This window comes from Hypanus sabinus, chromosome 3 (genome assembly GCF_030144855.1).
Source record: "Hypanus sabinus isolate sHypSab1 chromosome 3, sHypSab1.hap1, whole genome shotgun sequence".
In the NCBI taxonomy this organism is placed as follows: domain Eukaryota; kingdom Metazoa; phylum Chordata; class Chondrichthyes; order Myliobatiformes; family Dasyatidae; genus Hypanus; species Hypanus sabinus.
The window spans coordinates 162,926,094-162,953,946 of NC_082708.1; the positions used below are offsets into that span (position 1 = coordinate 162,926,094).

General features: G+C 41.0%; 1 protein-coding gene across 1 annotated transcript; it reads right to left on the reverse strand.

Moving 5' to 3' along the window:
- Nucleotides 1-1,466: 1,466 nt before the first annotated feature.
- Nucleotides 1,467-27,616, reverse strand: LOC132391856 (tetraspanin-36-like). The gene is made up of 7 exons (XM_059965552.1): nucleotides 27,360-27,616; nucleotides 17,221-17,412; nucleotides 10,067-10,141; nucleotides 8,977-9,072; nucleotides 6,247-6,393; nucleotides 3,046-3,129; nucleotides 1,467-2,506 (listed from the first exon to the last, which is right to left on the reverse strand). The coding sequence occupies exons 1-7, from the start codon at nucleotides 27,417-27,419 to the stop codon at nucleotides 2,417-2,419; spliced, it is 744 nt and encodes a 247-aa protein (XP_059821535.1). The 5' UTR covers nucleotides 27,420-27,616; the 3' UTR covers nucleotides 1,467-2,416.
- Between the last annotated feature and the right edge of the window lie 237 nt (nucleotides 27,617-27,853).

The window sequence follows — 27,853 nt, forward strand, 5'->3', positions numbered from 1 at the left end:
AAAAATATCCTGAGAGGGAGCATTTATGAACATTTGGAGAGGCATAATATTAGGAATAGACAGCATCATGCCTTATGAGCCTGATTGAATTTTGAGGATGTGACCAAACACATTGATGAGGTAGAACAGTAGATGTATATGGATTTCAGCAAGGCATTTTATAAGGTACCCCATGCCAGGCTTACTGAGAAAGGAGGCATGGGATCCAAAGGGACATTGCTTTGTGGACCCAATTCATGTTTCATCTCAATTCGCAGCCAACTTAACCATGCATCTGCAATGGGCATGTAATGTTAATCCAACAGCATTGAATGCACTAGTTTGTACAGCAAATTTAACAAAATTGTCAAGCCAATCAAGTTTGCTCTTCTTGACAACAGCAATCCTTCATACATAGCTTGAAGGAATGGAACAAAGGCTAGAGTTCCACTTGGAGTCTTCTGTATCAATGTTGAGTTTGTAAAATTACAATTTCCTCTTTATTTGGAACACCAAATCTTACCCAGTGTAGAGTGGGCCTCACCTGCTGATAATTCAGTCATACCTGATGCACTCAATTCATACAAAATTTGACCGACTCCAAACCTCCATCTAAAAGTGATTAATATCTGCAATTTATTGGTAATGACTATCTTAATGCAATCTGCAAAAAAAAAGGGTAGATGTAACTTGCAACCATTGAAATGTAGTTCCTATCCTGTTTAAATGAGGTGAAAGAATCATGGAAAAATCTGTACATTTCTAAATGTCTTGCACTTGGATTACAACTTTCCCCACTTTCAAGCTACATTTTAATGCATTTAACACCCAAATTGTTGAGTGCATTTAAGGCAGAGATTGATAGGTTCTTGATTGAATTTGGCAAAGATTACAAGGCCAGGAACTGGGTTGGGAAGGAGATATTAAAAAAGGATCAGCCATGATTGAATGGTGGAGCAGACTTGATAGGCCAGATGGCCTAATTCTGATCCAAGGTCTATGGTCTTAATCACCAGCATCCAGAAATTAAGTTGCCAAGGAAGATAACTGGCAATTAATGGATACAATCATTTAAAGCTTCCAAATTCCATCACACTCTACAGGGCCATTTCCAGGACAAGCCAGTGATGCATGAGAAATTCCACCTTTTAAGTTCTGGAAATAACTACAAACTAACACTAGCCAAAACCAGTGAAAGCTTCAGACTGGACTAGAGGATTTTTATCTATGTAAACAACTAGAAAAATAACATTCCAAGTCAGATTCTTTTAAGGCTACCTATAAAATGGTGCATGGCAGACACTTCAGCCCATGTTATCAGCTCTGAACATGCCAAATCAAATCTCTCCTTCAAATCAAATCTTCAAGGCATCATCGATATCTTGAAGTCAATTAAATGTCACTATCGTATCTAACTTCCCATGCACTTTTCCAGCAATGTTTTAGACAAGCTGAATGTTACAAAAAAATTCCAAAGTTCAACAAAATTAGATCTTACCTTCTGCAAAGAATGCATTTATTTTTTTAATTAACAAGTTGCATTTTACATGTCCATGTGAGCATTAAAACCAGGCAGAAAGCCAAATCTCCCAGCAACAGATTTACAGTCAGGACTGATAATTAAGCACCAACTCCAGAAATTGAGATTAAAAATAAGACTAGAAAAAATTTAGTCACCAGGATCAATGCGGGGTGGGGGGGGGGGGGGAGAGAAAAAGAAATCAAAAACAATGATTCTCTGAAGATGTGAGAGATACACAAGTACTTTAAGATTCCAAACCCAAATATACTTGTAGACAAATCAGATTGACCAATTTAGCTACAAAAATTAGAAACAGTTATGTCTTTCATCAAGTGCAATGATTTACCCTTCACCCATCAGTAGTTAATTGCCCACATACTTGCTGATTAGTGCACAGTTTAATCACAGCAATGTGGATATATCTGGATATTTGACAAAAAAAAACAGTAGAACAGGCAAACAAGTGCAGGTGGTCACAGTAGTCTTAAAACAGTAAATACAAAAAACAAACAGAATTCCTTGGATTAGGGTCCTTTTAGAACCAAACACCATTCTCCCCCCCCCACCCAAAATTAGATGGAAGCATAATGAAGAGTAAAAACATATGGCCAGTGGTTAAATTCAGAGGTTCCCCCCACCCCAGATGCCTTCCTTTTCTAATGCAATTTCTCCCCCACTGTTTCATTTTGCTTGCAATATTACTGCTTCCAAAAGCAAACAAGCACAAAGATGAAACATGTGAAATAAATCACATTCGGCACTGAACTTGGTTTCAAATTAGCTGCAAATTGTTTAAAGAAAATGCTTTGTACCAATTCTCATTTTACTTAAGGCCAAAACTAAACTGGTGCATCTCGACGTTCTTCTGCTTGCTAGGTGCAGTACTTCACAAGTCTTTATGGCTTGATTTTTCCTTTATGCATATGTTCCACTGGATGGGATTGGCTGGTAGCCTGTATCGCGTCGTCTGCAGGCGAGCACGCAGATGCTGATCATGCCGAAAAACTGGAATGGGAAGAAAACAGTAATTTAATATACTTCTGTAAAAGTTGAATCTGGTTTACCAGTATGCACAGGCCAGGATTAGAACAACTCACCAGCGAGTCCAGGAGTTGCAAATTGCATGCACATTGGAGCTACGGCTTTACTGCTCCAAAGAATGACGCTTGTGTGGAGTTTACAGGCACTCCTTATAACTACACAAGGCTTCCTTGGTGTTCTGGTTTCCTCCTAATCCTAAAGAGGCATTGGTTATGGTCATCTATAGTATGTGGCTAAGTGGTAGAATGTGGGAAGAGTTCAGGAACATAGAAAACAAGTTGAAGAATAAACTGCAGGGAAAATTTAGAGTGTGAGAAATGCAATTGCATCAAATCAGCTGGACTCGTGGGGCAAAATGGCAAAAGTCTTTGAGAAGCATAATAAATATTCTGATTTGACCAATACTGGATCCTCAGGAATTATGCATTTGTGCTTACAAGTCCATTTTACAATTCTAGGTTTCTCTTTAGAATACCACTGTAGGTTAATTTAAAAAAAATCACCTGAATAATGGCGAAAATTAGGATGATCAGCACAGCATAGCCCAGAATAGCTTCCAAACCCTGCTCCAACTTGGACTCACATCCCTAGGGGAAAAATGAAGACTTTTAATAAACCCAAAGAACGAAAGTGTGTTTTTTTTTTAATATAAAAAAAACATGCCACCTAACTGAAAAAAATGCCTTATTCCTGCTAGGTCACTTCCAACTTTAGAATGTCTCAAGCCTCAGTTATTTATTTGAACACATCCCATATTTCCTTCTGATGTCCTCAATGCCTGTCCTCCAATGGAACACCATTAATATTTGGCACAATGAACCACTTAATAGCACAAAGATCCCTCACAAAGAAGTTCCCCTGTTCCTGTTAACCATCTGCCAGTCCATTCACTTTAAAAACATTTCCCAGCATTCCAGGTTTGGTATAGGAAGGGCATTAGACATTTTGAAGATCTTTTCATTGATAATCGCTTCGCTTCTTTTCAGCAGCACTCTGTTAAGTTCAATCTGCCCAATGCTCATTTTTTCAGATATCTCCAAATCCGACACTTTATTGCTCCTAATTTAATTCCTAACTTTCCTGAAATGCCTGTGAAAAATGCTTTGGACCCATTTCTTTCCATGAATCCACTAGGTAAAGGCTTAATATCAATCATCCAAGATAAACTAGCAGCCTTACGACGGGCCCCCATGGATAAAATCAAAATGGCCTGGGAGCAGGATTTAAATATCTCCTTATCTGAGGAGAGTTGGGATTCAGTTCTCAAGTCGGTTAACTCAACCTCTCTTTGTGCTCGCCACTGCCTTTTACATTTTAAGATTGTTCATAGAGCCCATTTGTCTAAATCTAAACTATCTCGATTCTACCTTAGCGTTAGTCTGCTCTGTGATAAATGCAAGAGGGGCGTGGCCTCTCTCATCCATATGTACTGGTTCTGTCCTAGCTTGGAGAAATTCTGGAAAGATGTCTTCACTACATTATCGTGTATTTTGAATCAGCACCTAGAACCAAACCCCTTAATAGCTCTGTTTGGTTTTTGGGGCGAGACAGATTTATGTCTGGGTCCGACCAAATGCCGAATATTACCCTTTGCCTGTCTCCTGGCTAGACGCTTGATCCTCCTCAGATGGAGAGATGTTGCCCCGCCCACTCATGCTCAATGGCTTAACGACATTATGGCCTGCTTGGACCTCGAAAAAATTCATTATTCAGTTCTCAATTCGGATCTAAAGTTCCATAAGGTCTGGGGACCTTTTATCGAGTACTTTCATAACCTTCCTCTTGACTAGGCTTTTTTTTTTCTTCTCGGTCCCTTGCTTTCAGCTCCTTTTTTTTCCCTGGTAGAAGGCATTATTAGCCTCTGTTGTTGAGTGTATTCACAGTCTGGGAGTTTGGCTGTCCTGACTTATACTCTCTATATTGTGTTGTGGTTGGTTTGGAGTTGCTGTTGTTTTCTTCTTGTGTTGTGGGGCTTGGGGAGGACACTAAGCTTACTTGTCTTTAATTTAGGTGCTTTTTTTTTGCTAAATTCTCTTCCTTTGAAGCATATTGTTATTGTATGCTTAATTTTGCACTGTTTTAATGTTCCTCATTGGGATTTGGGGTTTTTAATTTGTAAAATGTTTTGAAAAACTAATAAAAAAAATTTTAAAAAAACATTTCCCCAATCTCACAATACCAACCTTAGTCTTCTGGAGAGGTTTCCATCTTTTAAATTTGTACATTGATAAAATAATGTTATCAGGCAGTCCTGTCAAATCAAAATAGCTAATGCATTCTGAAGCTAACTTACTGAAAGACCTCAAAACATATCCACTTTTAAGTGTGCAGAACTTACCCCCCACACCCAGAATTACCGAGAATAGTGTTGGGAATTTAGTTCCAATTTTAGATTTCTAGTATTTGTGGATTAATTTTACATTTAACTCTAGTAACAGATTGCTCTGGGCCTACCTAAAATCTTTGCATTAGATGATCCCTTCCATTCAAGGTTAAAGTGGTAGCAGTGGGCTGTGAAGAGTATGAAGGTTCTAGGGCCAGACGCTAGGTCTCTGGATAAGGACGTCGATGACCAAATGGGGAAACTTAGACTTTCTATAATTTTACATATATAAAAACACTACTAAAAATGGTATGTAATTGGTATAGTTTTAGTGTTCAGAGACACGCAGGTGTCATCAAATCACTTATCATACAAGTACAGCATGCAACTGGAAAGGCAAATACCCTGTTACAAAATCTGAGTACAAAAGATATCTTGCTCCAGTTATCAAGACCTGGTAAGCCCACATCAGGTGGTGTGAACAGATCTGAGCTCCCCATTTTAAGCAAATTGTTCCTAAGTAGAGGAAATGAAGGAAGGGCTCATCAGATGAATTCATGGAGAGGCCGGGCATCCTACAAGATCAGGTATACTGGGCCTATGCTTGAGACAGAGGCAAAGTTCAGTGAACACTTGACTGATCAGAGTAGACAAGGAATGTGGTTGCCTCAAAGGGTTAATCAGAACCAGTGATCAGTCATTTAAGACAGATAAGATTTTCCAGATAGGGGAAGTCAGTACTATGGGGCAAGTATAGGAAGGCGTTGCTAAAATTAAAGACAAGCTGTGATATTATCAAATGCTGTAGCAAGCACGAGGATGAAAAGACACAGCTTACTGACCCCATTTTTCATTAATGTTCTGGTAGTTTACCCATAGGCACAAGGCATGGAAATAGGCTTCCCACTGAGAGGGAGACAAGACCCTTCAATGATAAATGGGCACTCTGGTTCCAAAATAACTCAGCTAGTTAAGGTGGTTTTCCCCAATAGCACACTTTCACACCAATGTTACATTTGGCAATGACAGCAGGGCACCTCGTGATAATACTCAGATGTGTTACTTGCAACTAGAAAGGATTGGGAAGTCATTGATTGCGATACTATTGTTTGAAAATAAAATCAGGACAATGGACAGCAAAGGAAAAGCAGGATTTCATAAGGCATTTGATTCTTCAAATTGGGCAGATTCAAATTACATGGCAATTTTTAAAAAAAGTCTTGTCTGCTTTGATTGAAATCAGGTTTTAAACTGTTCTCAAACCCTCCAAAACCATTTCACTCTTTCTATTTAAAGAGAAAACCATAAACATAGTTGTATGCTCAAACTGTTGCTACCAGTCCAGCTGGGAGGAAGTTGATGCTAGAAGTTTGCAACCTACTGCAGTATTGAGTAGCTCAAGGTCACTCAGGCTGCCTGTGCAGTTAGAAAATCCGGACTTGCAGCAGCTGAGGGGCACAGAGTGGTTCTTTTTGAACCATGCAGTATGTTCCCAGTAGGTATAGTTCCAAATTCCACAGCAATGCATCTGAAGGACAAACACATTAAAACCATTAGGAACAATTTTATTCTTAGTGCATTCAGAGTCAGAGGGCAAATATTTCAAAATTTAAACTGCAGATTCCAGTTAATTGAGCCATCAGTTAATCTGAGGAGCAGCCTATTTGGGACAATTCTTAAAGAACGAAAACCAATTGTGAAAATAGCCAAGATTCCATTTGTTTATCTGAGGCACCATGCCACTTAACTGGGGCAGGAGACTGTTGCAAAACATTTTCTAACTCAGTTGCATCCATATCATGGGGCCAATAGATACCACACCGTGCTGAGAGTGAACTGTTTTTAAAATAGCATCCATTTTTATTCAAAAAGGTGTGATTTGTGTCACTGAGCAGTTAGACAATTCAGAACTATCTTGTTCACTGTGGTTTCAAGCACTCAGACTTTGAGATGCCAGAAATGGCTGGAATTGAAAACTAAACTACCACTTCAAGCTAGGAATAAAGAATTAAGGTATTGACAATCATCTTAAATTCCTTCAGTCCCCACCAGACATTCAGCTCTCACCTGTGGCTCCAAGTAGCTCTTTGCATGTGACAGAGGCCACACCCTGGAACACTGCTTTGATGGGCAGACTAAACCAGGTGAGGGCAACAGCAGGTCTCGTACCTCAGTGAGGTAGGGACATACCTGTCCAGGCAAAAGAGGTTGGGAATAGCAGTGGAGTGCTATGACAGGGGTGTTGGACAGGTGGCAGACAAGGACCAGGGTGGGGTTGGCAAATGCACCAAGCCCTGAGACACCAGGCAAGGTCACTTGATTCCAAAAATTGGTTTAGTGATCTTTACAGAATGTCCCTCTGGTGCTGCCCTCCCCCCCCCCCACTATGATTTACCCTCTCCCTGCCCCCTTCCCACTTTCAGTCCACTGTGGAGACCCATATCAGGATCAGCTTTGTCACTCATGATTGATTTTTTTCCTGCAGCAGTATAGTGCAACACAAAATTACTACAGAACCATGCAAAACTCTAGGCTCCCTAGCTATATACATGTACCCAAGACTTTAGTAAAAAAAAAAGGCATGACAAGGCACACAAGTAGTCAGGGTTATCCACTGCAACCAGAGAAGACCCAGCTGTGTCATCTATTTGTACCACTGGGCCCAGACTGAGGGGGAGAGTGGACCTGCCTGTGTAATGGGTTTTCTGCTTCCAACTCACCCACACGGGCTTCCTACCACTGGTAGTGTTCCGAGTAGTTCTGCATTTCATTTAAATGCATCATCTGTTACTTAGTTAAATGGTAGTTTGTCTTTTTGCCTTTTTAACCAGTTCCATGCAACTTCAGCTAACTGGGGCAACCACTTAATTGGGCCAAAATGTCCTGATCCTAATTAACCAGAATTCAGTGTACCTGCACTCAATAGCAATGACTCTTGCATGTGAATACTTCAGCCAAGCCCAATTCTGATGGCCTGATCACACTGACAGTAGGCCAGGTGTTCAGACTGCTAGCTAGCTGCAGTGCCTATATTCCACATTTCTAGCATTGCTGATACAAAGTACTTGACACCCTGTGAAACAGATGATAATGCACACAGACTTTCCTGCTGATCAATTCCAGTCTGCCTCAAATTAATGTATCCATACCCTCAGCTTCATGGTCAGTTATCCATCAAAAAGGAGCCAATGGCCATCAAGAATATTATGTTTTAATTTGCACGTTAAATTGATTCTGAACAAATTGCATTTGACTAGTTGATTTCAAACTAATTGTTTCTTCATGATCAGACATTTAGATATACAGTGCCAAACTATCAGAGGCCTTCAGTACAGTCCACAGGCAGGACCCCAGGCACTCTGGTTTCTACACCTTCTGAAAAGGCTGCAGTGGCAAGAACAAGCAGGAACACAAGGGCAATGTGACCACACATCTTGACGCGAACAGACAGAAAAGAACAAATAGAACTTGCCTCTGCCACATTTGCTCAAAACACTGGCTACATGTTTGTAGAGGTTGTTGGAAAAAAGTTGCAAACCTCTCCCTCTTGCTCCCCACAAGCTTTATTCCACTCTTCAATCAAACTAAAGATACAGCAGACATCAGATTATATCCAAGTCAACATTTGTCAAGCGTCTTCAAGAAATGCTTAACTTGGTCATCCTAGTTACTGTGAGTAACCTGGAAGGCATTCACTGAACTTCTAAACAGTTCGCAGAGGGGAATCTTGAATGCTTAAACAAAACAAACCTTTTGTAGATCCCTGGCAATGTTAACTTCACAGATCAGCAAGTTATTGCTGTGCCTGCACCTGTCCCCAAAGCAGGATTAGAACTCACTAGAGAAACTCAATCTAATGCTGCACGTTGTCCTTCGAAGGGTAATGTTTGAGTTTCCATTGTGCATATGTTTGAACTTCAAACATTTGCAGTGGATAACTCAGCCTTTGTAGCAGACAGGGATAGATTGCACAAAACGAAAGGCATCAAACAAATGGCCAAGGTTACTTTTTTGGATTCAAGAAGGTTCAGGGCAAAATTACTGTAGTCAAAAAAACTTGTATTGTGAGTTGGGAGTCATCTATATTTTTAGTTGTAGAATTCCACATTACCTGCATCTGCAATGTGTCCACGGTCCTGCTTTCTACATTTTTCCCATCATACTTTCCAAAGGTGAGAGACATGGACTTCTGCACACCTTCATGAACCTGCAAGAAGAAAGTCAATTAATCTCCCATCTCCAGTGGGGGAGGAGGGGTGCAAGCTGAATCACCCCATTCTTTCCATATACAAGTAACTGGAGCACAGGAAGTCTTTTACTGTGCTATTATTCCATGTGGACCTTCTTGGGAAATTAAAGTGACTGAATGGTTGACACAAGGCATTTTATATTCTTGGCAGAATACATTTTGTACTTATAAGTACAACAGTTGAATTACTTCAATTTTCTTCTGTGCCCATGACTACTCATTACACAAATCCTTTGTTACTATTGCAAGACTGCCCTTTAAATGCACAGAACATTAGTAGCTTGCATTTGACCATCAAACCCATTTCATTTCGAAGGCATCACCTGCCACCTTAGCATTATCCCCATAGTCATCCACTAGTTTCCTACTCTGGTTAGGGGAAAAACATCCTGCTAATCCCTACAACAGTTTTTAAAGCTCCTATTCTCCTAAATATTGAGAATACAGACCTACTCTGCTTAATTTTCACTTGTATAATAAACCTGCACTGCCCTTCTTCCAAGTATAACCTCGAGTGAAAACTATATACACCATACCCCAGGTGCAGAATCACCAAGGCCCTATAAAATTGCAATGCAAAAATCAGTCAAGACCAGTGTTCCATTTGCCAAATTATGTACTGCACTCACAGGTTGGCTGTGAGTTATGTACAAAGGTGCATTTCTGTCATTTCTAATAAACCTGCTCATTCCTCCCAACTCCTGACCAAATCTGCCAGTTTCTCATCTACCTAGCTCATGTCTTCAATTTCAACTTGGTTTGCATTAAGTTTGAAACACTAATTGACCCAAAAAAATTCATACAGAAATTGTCACCTCCACTCCTTACCACTAACAAATCCCAGTATTCACTGCAGTATTCCACCAGTTCTAGACATCGGGCAACATCTATGCTTCATAACTGAAGATTTTTCATTTGACAGCGATTTGGTTACATTTGCTCTTAATTGTACCTGTCTTCTGTAGATCAATCCGAGGACAAAGACCGACAGCTCTGCAGCGAAGATGACCAGCAGGATGAACAGGAACTAAGAAGAATAACCACAGGTTAGTAGTCTTCATTACAGCTTTTGCTCAGCAATTCCAAACAAGTATCCGTGCAAAGGTAGGGAGAAAGGCACCTCTCTGAAGTACATTTTGGCAAATTAATTGATAATCTAAAAAGCCTGAACCTCAGTTAGCTACCTCTTGAACGGCAAGGCATTACAACCCAACATTTGCAAGTGGCCACGAGCAACAGGCAATAGAACTGGAGTTACTATGGCAAAGTTTTATCTACTTTTTTGGCACTTCCACAGGGAACAGCTATAAAGAGGGTTGCAAACAGATATTTCTTTTTTTCTTTAAAAACCACATGGAATGGGCTGTCTGCTCAGTAATCATAGTGAACAAGCCTATTCGTTAAAAGTAAAACGCAAGATCTTGACTCATGAAGTTCACAAGACAGATGCAAGACATTAAGGAATGCCATAACTTCTCTTTTTACAAGGATCAGCAAAACTGTTTCAGTTGGCAAAGTCCTGACTCTCAAGATATTCAGAAACAAATGAGACTAGTTCAGTGTAAATGCAAATTCCTTCCTATACATCTGTTAAGAACTAGTTATTTTAGAACTATGTGCCAAGATTTTTTTTTAAAAAAACAGGCTTTCCTGATTATGCAAGTGTGAACGGTCAGCAAGCTCATTAGACTCCAGTCCTCGGACCAGAATAGTAATCTACGCCAAGAACCAGTTCTCCAGGCCAGTCATCATCCTCAATGTGCAGAAGAGCACGAGGCCTGCTAAGTCATCAGTTATTCTGTATTGTTTTAGACCTTGTTTTGTTAATCCTTTAGAAGGGCATGGGACTGTTCCATTGTTTTAGACTTGGTGCTGTGCACATTTTGGAATGTTCCTTCCCCCACATTGATCCGAATCTTCAACCGACATACACTTCCCTTACAACAGCAAAGCAAGCCCACGCTCCCACCCTAAAGAGTGTTGTGGCTCCAACATAAAGTATTGGAAATTAAATTTTCCCACCAAGCCTATTGGAGTGAGTGATTCTTAAAACAAAAAAAAACAAACAACAGGGCCAGATGACCAGTAGCTCAAAGCAAGTTCAAAGTAAATTAAAATAATCATGTTTCACTATATACTGCTTTGAGGTTCATTATCCTGCAGGCATTTAAATGGAAAATAAAAAATGGGATTTACAAAAGACCTATACATGAACAGAGTGACAAACCACCAATATGCAAAAGGCAACAATTTGTGCAAATACAAAAAGTTGTAGAATCAGTTCAGGAAAGTGGTGAGTGAAGTTATCCTCGCTGGTTCAGGACCCTGTTTCTTGTAGGGTAATAACTATCCCTGAATCAGGGACCCCAAGGCTCTGTACCTCCTATGCAATGGCCTGGATGGTGGCGGGGGGGGGGGGGGGGGAAGGTCTTTAATGATGGATGCTACTTTCTTATGGTAGCACTCCATGTAAATATGCTCAATGGTGGGGAGGGCTTTGCCTGTGATGGGCTATCCACCACTTTCTGTAGTCTTTTCTGTTCCTGGGCATTGGTGCTTCCATACCAGGCTGTGATGCAACTAGTTAGGATGCTCTCTGCTGTGCATCTTTTGAAGTTTGTCAATGATTTTTGGTGAGATATCAAATCCACACAAACTAAGAAAGTAGAGGCATCTCCGCACCATTGCGACAGCATTTATGTACTGGTCCCAGGAAAGATTCTAATATGATAATGCCAAAGAAATTTAAAGCTACTGACTGTCTCTACCTCTAATCATTCCCCCCCCCCCAAATAAGATCTGGCTCGTTGTCCTCCAGTTTCTTCCTCCTCTTGTTGATAATCAGATCTTCGGTTTTGCTGATGTTGTGGTCATTGAGCAAGTTCTCATTAGTATTAGATGGCAAGAATCTGAGCTCAACTGAACTGTAATAAGCCTCGGCCTTGCCCAAAAAACAAGCCATGAAATAAAATAATCCCCTACTATCTGCATGGTTAGATGCTTCTGAGGGGAGAACGGCCAGGGAGGAAAAACTCTAGGAGTGACCCAAAAGCCATCAGGACCCCCACCAGCCAGGCCATACTCTTCACATCATGAAGACCCTGGAGAGACTTGTTCTAGAGCAGCTCCGGCCTATGGTTAGGCCACACTTAGACCCCTTCCAGTTCACCTACCAGCCCCAACTAGGAGTTGAAGATGCCATTGTCTACCTGCTGAACCGTGTCTATGTCCACCTGGACAAGCCGGCGAGCACAGTGAGGGTCATGTTTTTGACTTCTCCAGTGCGTTCAACACCATCCGCCCTGCTCTGCCGGGTGAGAAGCTGACAGTGATGCAGGTGGATGCTTCCATGGTGTCATGGATTATTGATTACCTGACTGGCAGACCACAATACGTGCGCTTGCAACACTGTCAGACAGAGTGGTCAGCAGCACTGGGGCTCCACAGGGGACTGTCCTGTCTCCCTTTCTCTTCACCATCTACACCTCGGACTTCAACTACTGCAGAGTCTTGCCATCTTCAGAAGTTTTCTGATGACTCTGCCATAGTTGGATGCATCAGCAAGGGGGATGAGGCAGAGTACAGGGCTACGGTGGGAAACTTTGTCACATGGTGCGAGCAGAATCATCTGCAGCTTAATGTGAAAAAGACTAAGGAGCTGGTAGTGGACCTAAGGAGGGCTAAAGCACCAGTGACCCGTTTCCATCCAAGGGGTAGCGTGGATATGGTGGAGGATTACAAATACCTGGGGATACAAATGGACAATAAACTGGACTGATCAAAGAACACTGAGGCTGTCTACAAGAAGGGTCAGAGCCGTCTCTATTTCCTGAGGAGACTGAGGTCCTTTAACATCTGCCAGACGATGCTGAGGATGTTCTACAAGTCTGTGGTGGCCAGTGCTATCATGTTTGCTGTTGTGTGCTGGGGCAGCAGGCTGAGGGTAGCAGACACCAACAGAATCAACAAACTCATTCGTAAGGCCAGTGATGTTGTGGGGGTGGAACTGGACTCTCTGACGGTGGTGTCTGAAAAGAGGATGCTGTCCAAGTTGCATGCCATCTTGGACAATGACTCCCATCCACTCCATAATGTACTGGTTAGGCACAGGAATACATTCAGCCAGAGACTCATTCCACCGAGAAATAACACTGAGCATCATAGGAAGTCATTCCTGCCTGTGGCCATCAAATTTTACAACTCCTCCCTCAGAGTGTCAGACACCCTGAGCCAATAGGCTGGTCCTGGACTTATTTCCACTTGGAATAATTTACTTATTATTTAGTTATTTATGGTTTTATATTGCTATATTTCTACACTATTCTTGGTTAGTGCGACTGTAATGAAACCCAATTTCCCCTCGGGATCAATAAAATATGTCTGTCTGTCTCACTGGTGCCATTAGGAATAAGGTACAGCAGCCTTCGGACTCAGACCACCAGGTTCAGAATGTTATTATCCCCACATCCATCAGGCTCGTGAACCAAAGGGGATCATTCCACTTGCCCCTCAACCAATGTACTCACTTCCAAGGACATCGTGTTCAGTATTTATTATGGCTACTTTCTTTTTGTATTTGCGCAGTTTGTCATTTTCCCCACACTGGTTGTACACACAAGTTGGTGCAGTCTTTCAAGGATTCTGTTACGGTTATTATTCTATTATGGATTTACTGCAAGATGATAAAACTCACGGTTGTGTAAGTACTTGGATAAATTGTTTCAATCTTTAAAAGCCAGTTAGGGAAAGTCATCCTGTATGAATTCAATTCATCTTTAACATTTAAGTCTAGAATGCACTAATGTTTAGACATGCCAAGTTTCCAAATTACCCATCTCTATATTTGGTACTTTGAGCTGTCCAGTCCAAGGGACAAACACTAAACATTTTCTTCACTTAAATGATGAATTTATCATAAATGAAACAGATTCAGTGTTAAGAAAGAAAAGCTTTCTTCATTTTCCACTATGTCACATTTAAGAAACTTAAACCACTTCTTCCCAAATAGTGACCATTTCTGCTTTAGATCAGGACACAAGAGACCACAGATACAAAATCTGGAGGGTGGGGGAAGAAAACGCCCAGTTCAGTTTCTCTACCCCAACCACATTCAGTCCCAAGTTAAGGCTTTCTGCTCTTGGACTTTTGAAAACTCCTGTCAGGATAAGTACCATCTTCTCTGCCATAGTTGATGATGCACACCCTCCCCCAGGACAGACAGTTCCCAGACCTCACTTCCACATCCAAAATTTGCCACGTGCCATCTCCAATAGATTCTAGCACCTGCATCTTCCCTCAACCACCTTTCTGCAGGGTCCACTGTGAGTGCCTGGTCCACTCATTCCTCCTGACCTACATCCCTTAAAACAGGAGATCTAACACTCATCCTTACACCCTCCTCCCTCACCACTTGCAGCCTGGTCAATTGCATTCAGTGCCTTCTCTATACGGGCAAGAACAAGTGCAAAGGTGGCAACCATTTTGCAGAGCATCTGAACTCTTATCTAAACGTTCTGGTTGTACGTTGTTGCAGCTAACATTGCAACCTGCCTTCTCTGCTGCTACAGTGGGGTCAAAAACAAACAAGAACATCTCATTCTTGCCTGGCTCAAGTTCATCCAGCATCGTGTATTCCTTAGATACGCAGCATCTACAGATTTTCTTGTGTTTGTAATCTCATATTCCATTCAGATAGCCTACATCCCAAGGTATAAGTATTACATAATCTTTTCACACTACCAGTCCAAGGTTCACTTCTTTAATCTTTCCTGCCCTTTGCTATCAAGGCCCGCTTTCCCATCGCCCACATATACCTGGCTTATTCTTTTCCACCACTTCCTCATGCACCGAAGAATCTGGTTGTACCTTTCATCTAATGTTTAAAATTTATAGGCCTCTTTTCCATCAGTGTCAAACACAAAAGAAATAGATTCAAGTTGATACAAGGAATGTTAGTACAAGATTTAATCATTTTAAAATGTGTCATTGTATTAACAATCTGAAGATGTGCTGGGGAAGCTCATAACTGCTGCCACACATTCTGCCGCCAACACAACATGTTGACAACATTCAGAAAAAAAGAGCCAACATTCAACAAAACAAACCACTTTCCAACACTGCCCAAACTCCAGGACCGGCCACTGATCTCCAGACAGTAGCTCCAGACTTTGGGCTACGTGTGTGTGTGTGTGTGTGTGTCTGTGTGTGTGTCTGTGTGTGTGTCTGTGTGTGTGTCTGTGTGTGTGTCTGTGTGTGTGTCTGTGTGTGTGTGTGTGTGTGTGTGTGTGTGTGTGTGTGTGTGTGTGTGTGTGTGTGTGTGTGTGTGTGTGTGTGTGTGTGTGTGTGTGTGTGTGTGTGTGTGTGTGTGTGTGTCGGAATTGCTGCTCCCTCACCTCTGGATCCTTCCCCCAATTCTACATTTACTGTCCCTGAACCCCCCCACTCCCTTTATCCTTGACTCTACTTCTAATCTGACCCCCAAGTTCCCATACTGTCCCCAAACACCATCCCCATGAACCAAACCCCCCTCCCCACCAAGTCTGAGGAACACAGGTCAGGCAGCATCCGCAGAGATGAATAAACAGTTGATGTTTCAGGCCGAGACACTTTCCCAGGACTGGAAAGGAGGAAAGATACGAGAATAGAGAAGTGGGGGGGGGGGGGGGAGAAAGAAAATGATAGCTAGAATGTGATTGAAACCAGACATGTGAGAAAGGTAAAGGACTGAGAGGTAGGAATCTGATGAGAGGAAAGTGGACCATAGGAGAAGGGGAAGGTGGAGGTGGAGGGGCATAGGGGGAGGCTGACAGACAATTGAGGAGAGACAAGAGGCCAAAGTGGAAAATGGGGGGGAGAGAGAGGGGAAAAAGGAATTATCATCATACTAGAAGGAGAAGTTGATATTCATGCCACGTTGGTGGCTACCCAGACACAATACAAGGCATTGTTTCTCCATCTTGAGGGTGGCATCATGGCACAAGAGCTGGCCATAGACTGACATATGGAAATGGGAATCAGAATTAAAATGTTAGGACACTTTTGGCAGATGGAGTGGAGGTGCTCAACAAAGCATCCCCCAATTTACAATGGGTCTCAATGTAGACTAGGCCTCAATGGGAGCACCAGACTCCATTGCCTCACCTGAAAAGATTATTTGGGGCCCTGAATGGAGGTGAGGGAGAAAATTTGAGGCATTTGTTTTTAAAAGATGAGTGATATTAGAATACAGAGGTACTGGAATATGCTGGCAGGGAAGTGGAAGAGGCAGATACAACATTCAGAAGGCATTTAGTCAAACAAAGGAGGGATTACAGACCATGTACAGTTTAAATTGGCATCATGATCAGCACAGACATCGAGAGATGCTCCACAGCCACACTCTTCCGCTGGATTGGAGTATAAAATAGTTACTTTTCTTGGAGTTTAACTTTTCGTATGCTTGTATTTTTACATGATCTATGTACATGTAATTGTTTAGTGATGTTTCCAATACGTGGTATAGCTGATTCTGTGTTTTACTAGAAAATTCTTAAGTTTCTGCAGCAGGTATCATACTACAGTACTTGAATCCAGCTATCCAATAGGTTAATCTATACCTGGAATGTCTTGGTTTTGCCTAGCTCAAAATAGTTTAAGTATAGGACAACCACAACTTTTGTTCTTACTACACTTTAGTAAGTGATTAATTTTTATGCCTCATTTTTGACTTCTGAAGAACCTTTAGATCGCAAAAATCCAAAATTCAACACATCCCTCTCCTTTCTATCATACTGAGCATCTTCCTCCCCCCGCACCCCCCCCCCATACTGACGCAAGGTCTCAACTGAAAACATTGACCATCCCTTCTAGTTTTTTTTTAAAACTTGACTAATAATTTGGTACTTAGTGACAGTTCCCCCCCCCCCCCCCACCAACATTACAACCAGAATCTTTACCATCCCACCCTGGGAAGACTTGTTAAACATCTCAACCACACAATGTTCCAAGTATTATTTTGTCATTTTCCTGGTAACCAGTTTGCCAAATTTAGAAGTCAGTAGCTGACCAAGCTCCAAGAAACTGTTAAAACCAGTTAAACCTCAGACTAGTTAATAAACTCCTACTTACCAATCCCAGTCCACAGCGAGACTCCTTCAGGGTGGCACAACATCCGATGATTCCAAACAAAAACATCACAAGTGCTATGGCAATTATCACTACAGCTGGGAGCACAGTGTATTGATCCTTAAAAAAGTGGGCATAGTCTTTGTAGGTTGATAACAAGGTGGCTCCTATGTAAATGAGCACACCTCCGGCAGCCTGTAAGAGAAGAACACCCGCAATCAAACCCAGTCATGAGGAGGCAGAATACTTTGGTTTATTGCTCAGGTACTGAGAGTGAATCCAATAGTGCTGCTAGAGCAGCATTTCCATAACTGCCAGTAAATTTAGGGATGGAATACAAGTGAAGCAATTAAAGTTAATAGTTTGATTAAAGTGGACTTTGAAATTGAATTGCAGCAGCAGAAGTTGAAAAGCTTAATGATAAAAAGTCAGCACAGCAGTTTGCACAACACTTCTAGTGCTCGTGATCTGGGTTCAAGTTTGCTGCAGTATGGAGCTTGTGATCACATAGGTTTCCTCACACTGTCTAAAGACATGCGTGTTTGGAGGTTAATTGGGTCACATGGGCTCGTTGGGCTAGAAGGGCCTGTAACTGTGCTGTACCACTAAACAAAAAAATGTCTGCTGCTACAAATGCAATCTGGTGCCGGATGATGAAAAGTAGGCTGGCAAGGTGAGAAGCAAACCTACAAACTGGTTTCTGAAGTGGCCAGTGATACCAGAGGCTAAATCTAATCAAAAGTTGAAGTAGCCTGAAGATCCACTAGGAGAAATGAAGTCAAAATAATAAACGGATTAAGGTGTAGTAAATAGAACTGGAATTACAACAGAGCAAATGAAGCTAGTCTTTAAACTTTCTAAGCCCATCACCCTGCTGGGGGCATAGGCTGCTGGAATCACCTCTGTTCTGGGCCAGTCCATCAAGTTGTCTCCAGGCATTCCCCAGCTTCAAAAGATCCTTCCTCTCCTAGGGCTCCAGTAGCTCCAAGCTTTTTTTTTTAAAAAAAGGGAGGAGAGCAATCCATTTAACCAGCCCTCTCCTTCTGCAGCCAGGCTGGGCCCGTCCATGGCAGGAGTTAAAGCTAGTTTGCTGTGATCATTAACTACAAACTAAAATTCCTCCTCCCAACCAACCCTGCCCCCCCCCCAAAAGTTGAGGCTTTCAGATGCTTTTTGTAGCCTGAGTTGGAATGCTGATGACAGCCATTTTCACTTTGTACAAACAATACCACAACCATTCTCTTACCAAGTCCCAAATTGTGCAATAGCCAAACATTTTACTCAGTATTGAATCCTTCATGCTCTGCTTCTAAATGGTCACAGATTTATGAACTGACCAGCTTTCTAGATTAGCATAGCAAATGTGTAGATGCAGCATGTGTGGCACATGAAGACGTGTCATAGGTACAATATCAAATGTACAAAAAAAAATCAAGTTTTATATATCAAGAAAGATTCTTAGATGCTGGAAACCCAGAGCAGCACACAAAATGCTGGTGGAACCCAGCTGGTGGTCAAGCAGCATCCACGATTAGGAATAAACAGGTGACATGTCGATTATTTATTCATTTCCATAAATGCTCTCCAACCTGCTGAGCTCCTCCAGTGTTTGGTGTGTTTCAACTTTTCTTTTTAATAAAAGGATATGCAAGGCTAATATTAGGCAGCCAATTGATCCCTGGGGATCATGGGTTTCTGCATCCGGTGGACTTTCTTCTCTACAGAGGAAGCCTAGGCAGGAAGAATTGAAGAACTGGCTGTTGCCCACACAGTGGGTTCCCCCTCTCCATGTCATTGATGTGGTCCAAGGGAAGGGCAAGCACTGATACAGCCTGGCACCAGTGTCGTCGCAGGGGTTGCCAGAGTGAAGTCGTAATCATCAAACTGCCTGAGGGACCCCGGCTCCAGACATCTTCCTCAGGTTTTTACTCCTGAAACCTTTCCCATGGGTGGGTACGGCTGCAAGGCAGCAGAGATTTAAAATTAAAGTGTTCCTTCTCCCAGGCAGGCTGCCATGCCCCAGCTACCCGACTAAATATTGCACTATTTGTTATCTGAAGTTGTACAATTTCAGCACTGGGTATCACAACTTGAAGGCTGCAGTCTTGGCCATCTGGGTGATGCGAGAGGCTCCCTGATGTTGTTAATGTAAGCTTGACGTATTATTGTAGTGCACCTTTCCGACTGCATGACCTGCATTAACTATATTAGTTCTGCTTACAGGAGTTTAGAAAAAAACGTAATTGCATGGTGTGGTATTGAAACGTTATTGAAACACCCAACATGACAAGAATAATTGGCACAAGCTACTGCATTCACTGCACACTAGTGGACAATCCCACAGAAAGTTGGATGAGGTGATGCGGTTTGGGGGGGGGGGGGGGTAAAACAAAGACAAGGAAAAGAATAGATAACCAAGCTTAAGTTGTCCAAAAAAATTCCATCACCACGAGGATACCACAAGGTATTTTAAAAAAACAGTCCATATGGGGAAAACCCACACCAATCCTCAATCACCACTGTTTGTAGGCCATACCAATTGGAAGAATGAGGGGGATCTCAATGAAACCTTTCAAAAATTGAGGGTCCTAGATAGAGTAGGTGTGGTGTGAGTCTAGGGTAAGAGGGCACAGCCTCAGAATACGACAGAGCAGAAGAGGAGGAATTTCTTTAGCCAGAGGGTGGTGAATCAATGAAATTCATTGTGGAGACCAAGTCGTTGGGTATATTGAAAGTATAGGTTGATAGGTTCTGATTAGCAAGGGCACCAAAGGTTACAGGGGGAAGGCAGGAAAATGGGGTTGACAGGGATAACAAATCAGCTATGACAAAATGGTGGGGCAGACTTGATGGGCTAAATGGCCTAATTCTGCTCTATGTCTTATGGCCTTGGCAACCAAGTGTCAAGTTGTTTGGCAATTCCGGCCAACTTGTCTGGGAAATGCATAAAGGACTAAAGAATCAAATGTCTGAACTGTTGAATTACAGACAGTCGCAGGGAGGTTTAGAACAAACAAGTGTCCCCAACAGATCAGTTGGCATCTGAAGGATAGAGTTACTACCACAGGCTGAAAGCTTTTCAATCAAAACCGATTTATTCTGAAAACTAAATTTAACTGCTTCCAATAAAATATCCTCTGAAGTCCTGGGAGCTGTTCAATCATCATATGGGCTCCAAACACGTGAAACTGCCGGAATTGGGCAAGAGTACAAAGCAACTGGAAGAACGTCACCCTTTCAGGCTGAGCTGAAGTATCTGCAAAGTAGTCACCTGATAACTGTACCCCCACTCCCCCTCAAACCAAGATGGACAAAAATCGTACCATGGGGTAGAGTACACCATCGGTACACTTACTGGGTCAGACTCACCATGTTCTTGCAAATTACCAACCACTGGAATCGACTTGGACAGCTAATCCTGAAAACACCCTAGTCTCTTTCTTTCTTTCTCAATTTTTTTTATTGATTTTCATATATACATATAAAAAAACATAACATAATAATGAGTAAATTATGAATACAATAGACTTGAAGTCATGTTGATAATAAGATAACAATATCCTATTAAACATCAGCAGAAAAAAATACATTAATCAATCAAGTCCATATGATTATATATGAAAAAAAACAAAAATAACCATTAAAAGAAAAAATTTGAAAATATGTGAAAAAAGTATATATTAAGAAAAATAAAACACTAAACTAAACTAACATGGGCAATAGTAATAGCTTACAAGTATATGATAGTGTCAAAAAACTCCAGAACTCCATACCTGAACATGAATAAGCAGAAAGAAGGTCTGGAAAAGGCCAAATTAATTCATATGAAAATGTCGAATAAACGGTCTCCAAGTTTCTTCAAATTTAATTGATGAGTCAAAAATAGTGCTTCTAATTTTTTCCAGGCTCAGATAAGAAATAGTTTGAGAAAGCCACTGAAACGTGGTAGGAGGATTTACTTCTTTCCAATTTTGTAATATAGACCTTCTGGCCATTAATGTTACAAAAGCAATCATTCGTCTGATTGAAGGGGAAAACTGATTACCATCTTCATTTGGTATGCCAAAAATTGCAGTAATAAAATGAGGTTGTAAATCTATATTCCAAATTGAGGAAATAGTAGTAAATATGTCCTTCCAATAGTTATGTAAAGTGGGACATGACCAAAACATATGGGTCAATGAGGCCACTTCTGAATGACATCTGTCACATTGAGGGTTAATATGAGAATAGGATCGAGCAAGTTTATCTTTAGACATATGAGCTCTATGTACAATTTTAAATTGTATTAAAGCATGTTTAGCACATATAGAAGAGGAATTAACCATTTGCAAAATTTTTTCCCATTTATCTGTTGATATATTATATCGAAGTTCTTTTTCCCATTCTTGTTTAATTCTAACTGATATTTCTGGTTGTATCTTCATAATCATATTATAAATAAAAGCTACTAATCCCTTCTGACAAGGGTTTAAGGTAAAAATCAAATCTGTAAAATCCACTAAAGTTGAATTAGGAAAAGATGGTAAAACTTTATGTAAGAAATTTCTAATTTGTAAATATCTGAAAAAATTAGATTTAGGTAATTCAAATTTGTTGGAAAGTTGGTCAAATTACATCAAAGTATCTTCAAAGAAAAGATCACGAAAACATTTTATACCTTTCCTTTTCCATATGTTAAAAGCTTGATCTGTCCAAGAGGGTTTGAAAAAGAAATTAAGTAAGAACAAAGTTTTTCAAAGTAAAAAACTTACGAAATTGAAACCAAATTCGTAATGTATGTTTAATAACAGGATTAGATATTTGTTTATTAAATTTAACTAAATCAGCAGGAAGACAAGAACCGAGAACAGAGAATAGAGAATATCCCTTTACCTCATTACATTCCAAATTTACCCACTGTGGGCACAATGGTGAATCCAAATTTAGTTTCCAATACATTAAATTACAAATATTATTTGCCCAATAATAAAATCTAAAGTTAGGTAAAGCTAAACCACCATCTTTTTTAGATTTTTGTAATTGCTTTTTACTTAACCTAGGGTTTTTATTTTGCCACACAAATGAGGAAATTTTTGAATCAATGTTATCAAAAAAAGATTTAGAAATAAAAATTGGTAAGGCTTGAAATAAGTATAAAAATTTCGGTAAAATCATCATTTTAATAGCATTAATCCGACCAATTAATGATAAAAATATAGGAGACCATCTTGTAGTAAGTTGATGAATTTGATGAAGCATAGGTAAAAAATTCAGTCTAAATAAATCTTTATATTTCTTGGTAATTTTTATACCTAAATAGGTAAAGTTATCAGTAACAACTTTAAATGGTATCCTATCACTCAATAAAGTTTGTGCATTTAAAGGAAATAATTCACTCTTATCTAAATTTAGTTTATAACCAGAAAAAATACCAAATTGAACCAACAAGGATAAAATAGCGGGAATAGACCTATCAGGGTCAGAAATATATAACAGCAAATCATCAGCATAAGGTGATAATTTGTATAACTTCTCATTATGGGTAATACCAAAAATATTAGGAGATTCACGAATAGCTAAAGGTTCTAATGCAATATTAAATAATAAAGGACTTAAGGGACAGCCTTGTCTCGTACCACGAGATTATTGAAAAAAAGAGGATCTATAGTTACCCTAGTCTCATGTACAACTGCATAATTTGCTTTTACAAACCAATTTTGCTAATTATGGCACATTGAATAGCTCTGAATGAAGCACCACTTCCAAGCTGCAGAGTCATCACAGTTCAGCTACGGTATGACTGCCTCCAAGGAAAAGCAAGATTACTCGTTTGACAGACTAAATGGTTTCTGGCCATAACTGTGTGATTACAACAATGTCTCTGTTGAAGTATTTGTCAGCCATGAAGTTACAATTCTTCTTCCTTGGCTCAGTTATAACCCCCAGTTAACTAATATCCTGTAAAATTATTGAGTACCATTGTCCTTTTAGTTGGAACTGGTCTAGCATTGACTGCCTCATCTTTTCCTGTCACTCCCTTTTGGCCACTTCTATATCAGCCAATTCTATAGTAATTGCACAATCAACTCAATCCAATTGCATTTGGGCATTTATCAAGTCATTTTCCACCTGTCATTGTGACTATTACAAACAAAGATCAACAACCAAGCTGTAGTCAAGTGCATGCAATTTGCAAAGTCAAACACATGCTAGAGAAGCTCAAGCGAGTATATCTCATTGGTCAGTGCCCCATCTGGAGAAGTGTTTGCTTTTGGTATTATTCATTTCCTCTTACAAGAAAAGCCTTGAATAATAAACCACAACACAAGTGTGAAACCCAACTGCTATAATGTTGTATTCTTCAACCCCTTGAGGTGCAGTCAAAATTCTTGAATTCCACACTAGTTTTAACAAGATTATGCTATCAAGACATCTTAATAAACTATTAGTTAAAGCAAGTTCAGCTATTACAATCATGTGCCATTACCAAAATTCCTGGCTGAAAGAACAACGTTGATTCACCTTTTGAAAGCTAGTTCTGAAATACCTTTAGACTGGGCCTGCAGTAACTGTGACAGGTGTACTGTTATCTTTAAACTAACAGTCTAATTGTGTTAAGTCATCTCCCTAACTTTGTTCTAGTATGAAGGAAAGTCATGAGTATCTCTGGATAGTTTAATACTTCAGAACCCTGCCAGGAATGTGGTCCAGTTTAAGCATTCTTAGACAAGTTCAAAGTGGCAATGCCAAGACAGTGAAGACATACAAAGCAAGCTTGCAATACGTTAGTGTATAGAATAAAATTTGAAATTTTTGTAACTTGACAAAACATTCATTAGAATGTATGAGTATTGTGTGCAGTTCTGGTCAAAATTATAGGAAGAATGCTATCTAATGATGGGATAGAAACAGATCATCTACAGCACAATACAGGCCCTTCAGCCCACAAAGTTGTGCCAAACATGTCCCTACCTCAGAAATTACTAGGCTTACCCATAGCCCTCTATTTTTCTAAGTTCCATGTACCTGTCCAAAAGTTCCTTGAAAGACCTTATCATATCTGCCTCCACCACTGTTGCTAGCAGTCCATTCCACGCACTCACCACTCTCTGCATAAAAAACATACCCGACATCTCCTCTGTGCCTACTCCCCAGCACCTTAAACCTGTGTTGTGGGATTTAATAGGATAGATTGGGCTTGTTTTCTCTGGTGTGACGATGGCAGCAGAGGGGTGATCCCAGAAGTGCATCAAATTGTACAGGATATAAAAAGGTATTAATCAGCATCCTGTCCCAACCCCATGGTAATAGTATCTAAAACTAGGAATTTGAAGGGGAAGTTCTCTTAAGGGATGTGGTTGATAACTGGAATTCACTGCTAGAGGGGATGAAGTCAAACAATGTTAGCGTGATTTAAATTAGAGAAAGCACAGCTGGGTCCAGACATGCTGTAAGGAAATACAATTAGTGTAAATGAGGAAAAACAAGCACTGACACGAGCTGAAGAACCTGCCTCTTGTCTGTACAAGTCCAATGCACTAGAAGGTAGAGGCTTCAGAACAGCGCTGTCAGGCCCGTGCAAGTTTCAAGTTGCTGCTGAGAGCCTGATCAATTCTAAATATGTACTGCTGTCATAAAAACCACTCCAGCAAATTGGACAGCACTCTAATAATTGAATTCTAGAGATTCCCATTTAACACTACCTGCAAACCAAAGGAAAAAAAACACTTCAAATTAGTGTTAGGATAACTTTCCACAAATCTTTGAAGGACAAGGCAATCTGCAAACTAATTCAACCTCAGTATATGTAAACAACACACACAAAATGCTGGTGGAACACAGCAGGCCAGGCAGCATCTCTAGGGAGAAGCGCTGTCGACGTTTTGGGCCGAGACCCTTTGTCAGGACTAACTGAAAGGAAAGATAGTAAGAGATTTGAAAGTAGGAGGGGGAGGGGGAAATACAAAATGATAGAAGACTAGAGGGGGGTGGGGTGAAGCTGAGAGCCAGACAGGTGTTTCTCTGAACACCTATGCTCCATCCGTCAGAGAAAGCAGGATCTCACAGTGGCCACACATTTTAATTCCACGTCTCATTCCCGTTCTGATATGTCTATCCATGGCCTCCTCTACTGTCAAGATGAAGCCACACTCAGGTTGGAGGAACAAGACCTTACCGGCTGGGTAGCCTCCAACCTGATGGCATGAACATTGACTTTTCTAACTTCCATTAATGCCCCTCCTCCCCTTCTTACCCCATCCCTGACATATTTAGTTTTTTCCCCCCTCTCTGCCCATCACTCTCCCCTCCATCTTTCTTTCTCCCTAGGCCTCCCATCCCATGATCCTTTCCCTTCTCTAGCTCTGTGTCCCTTTTACCAATCACCTGTCTGGCTCTCAGCTTCACCCCACCCCCTCCAATCTTCTATTATTTTCCATTTCCCCCTCCTAATTTCAAATCTCTTACCATCTTTCCTTTCAGTTAGTCCTGACAAAGGCCCGAAATGTCAACAGCGCTTCTCCCTATAGATGCTGCCTGGCCTGCTGTGTTCCACCAGCATTTTGTGTGTGTTGTTTGAATTTCCAGCATCTGCAGATTTCCTCGAGTTTGCCTCAGTATATGCAATTTCTCCAAGTTAAAACTAGACCATTGTAGAAAGAAAGTTTGTTGGTCTGCATTATGCAGATTGCACACGGTAAGCCACCCATTTATTGGTGCTATACTAATTAAGGCAAGAGAATATGCATTGCTCTTGGAAGCAGGCTTCAGGGTGTTTTAACAGCTCTGGGTAAAGTCAGGGAGTTACATGGTCTGGTTGCTGATCCAAGTTCGCAGTCCTATGTTCTCACCACGTGTTGTTTCAGTCTCTTTCCTTTTCGTTACACACCGATCACTGGCAAGACCAGCATTTCTTAGTTCACCACCTAAGCGAAGGTACGCCCAGACCTATGCAGAGCTCCAAGATTCAGTGACAAAGAAACAGATGGTGATTTTAAAAAAATTCTACACTGGGTAAGTGATGCACCATCAATAACTCACACTGAGACGTAAGGCGAGATATCGGCTTTTATTGACTGGAAGAAGGAACCAGGAGTGTCTATCATACAATGTCCTGGAGACTGAGGCCGAGCGTCAGGCCTCAGATCGCCTTTATACAGGGGCCTGTGGGAGGAGCCACAGGAGCAGTCAGCAGGGGCGTGTCCAGACAGGTATATGTAGTTCACCACAGTGAGTGGCTCCAACAAAAGAACGCCACTTTTCTTTGATAAACGATTAATAAGTTTCAGGTGACAGTTCGACCCTGTTCTTTCACACCTTTGTCCTCCAGTCAACATCAACATCAAGAAAGTCATTTCAATATATGGGGGGGGGGGTCATCCAGTCACCACAACCACTAAAAACACTGCATTAAAATCCTTTGCATCTATCTATACGACTCTTAGCAGCGTTACATTCTCCAATCTAGAGATCACAGCATGTTGCTTAACTGCAGAAGCAATTCCCGGTTCTCTCTCCTTAAACGGCAAGGAGAGCTTTATCACATTCGAAACTAGAAGAACAATTCCGGAGAATAAAGGATTCAAGGCTGAGAACTTCTTTCAAGTAGTCGTGGAAAACGAGTTGTTTAAAGATCCCACCCCAAAGACATACTACGCAGTTCGGGCAGAGCAAATCCAGAAGAGCGGTGGGATTGGAATCTGCACTCCCCAGGAAGCGACCACGGTATTTTGTTTCAAAGCTGATTTCAAATATCTTACATTACAAAACCATGGATTAACAAATATTTACTTTAAGAACAGTGAGGCATGGTGTAGAAGTTTTTTTTAAGGGCGGGGATGGGGAGGGGAGGATAGGGCGATTCCGAACCACTGTAGGCCTGAAGTCTATATTAGGTTTTGCTTTGCAATTCAGTGTACAGTGTCGTTAGAAAGTTACGCTGAAAATGCAATAAAAGTAGAAACAGGAGCAAATTTCGTGAGTCGTAAGCAGGCTGTAACGCCGTTTCGTGCGGAGGCAACGCCGTTAAAGGAAACAGAAACCATCTTATCAGCCAGTTATAACCTCCAAAGCCTAACGAGCATTAATGCGAAATGGACCAGCAGCACCAGTAATGTTAACACAAAGACATTTTAAAGTTCAAGCTCACCGCAGACACTTACCCAGAAAATAAGGCTGATGAAAAGGAGGACGGATTTGGAGATTACCACACCACAGTCCATGGTCTCTACAGATAACTCGGCGAAAGCAGTACCTAGTACTGAAACATTAACACAGCTCCTACTATCGCTATTACCCGCCCTTTATTCCACTTCCTCTTTAGCTCACATCACATTTGATGACAGAAATTGCATCTGACTAATTATCCCGACTTGAACGAGAGCAAACTGCATTCCGGGGTCCTAGCGCTCCCCTCTGGAAAGCCGACGTCAGAGCCAATGATTTTCATCGCTTTTCTTTCGCTCCCTCCGATTTTTAAAAAACTATCTTAAGCTTTGAGTTCTAGTTCGATAAACACGTTACTCAATGACAGACTACACAAATAGTCTCTCTTGAAGACCAAACCCTTCTCATTAAAACTCCCTGTCACACCGCGAGATATTGTCACTCCATTGGGGTGAGAAAAATGACGTGTCCGAGCTTATTTTGGCTTCGA

What these genes read in the sequence shown, in the direction of transcription:
- LOC132391856 (XM_059965552.1), bottom strand. Translation starts at nt 27,419, where the DNA reads ATGGACTGTGGTGTGGTAATCTCCAAATCCGTCCTCCTTTTCATCAGC. An exon ending in CTCGCTGTGGACTGGGATTG is followed by an intron (nt 10,142 to 17,220) that starts GTAAGTAGGAGT and finishes TATTCTTCTTAG; the next exon opens with TTCCTGTTCATCCTGCTGGT. An exon ending in TTGAGCTACTCAATACTGCA is followed by an intron (nt 3,130 to 6,246) that starts GTAGGTTGCAAA and finishes TTTTTCCCCTAG; the next exon opens with GGATGTGAGTCCAAGTTGGA.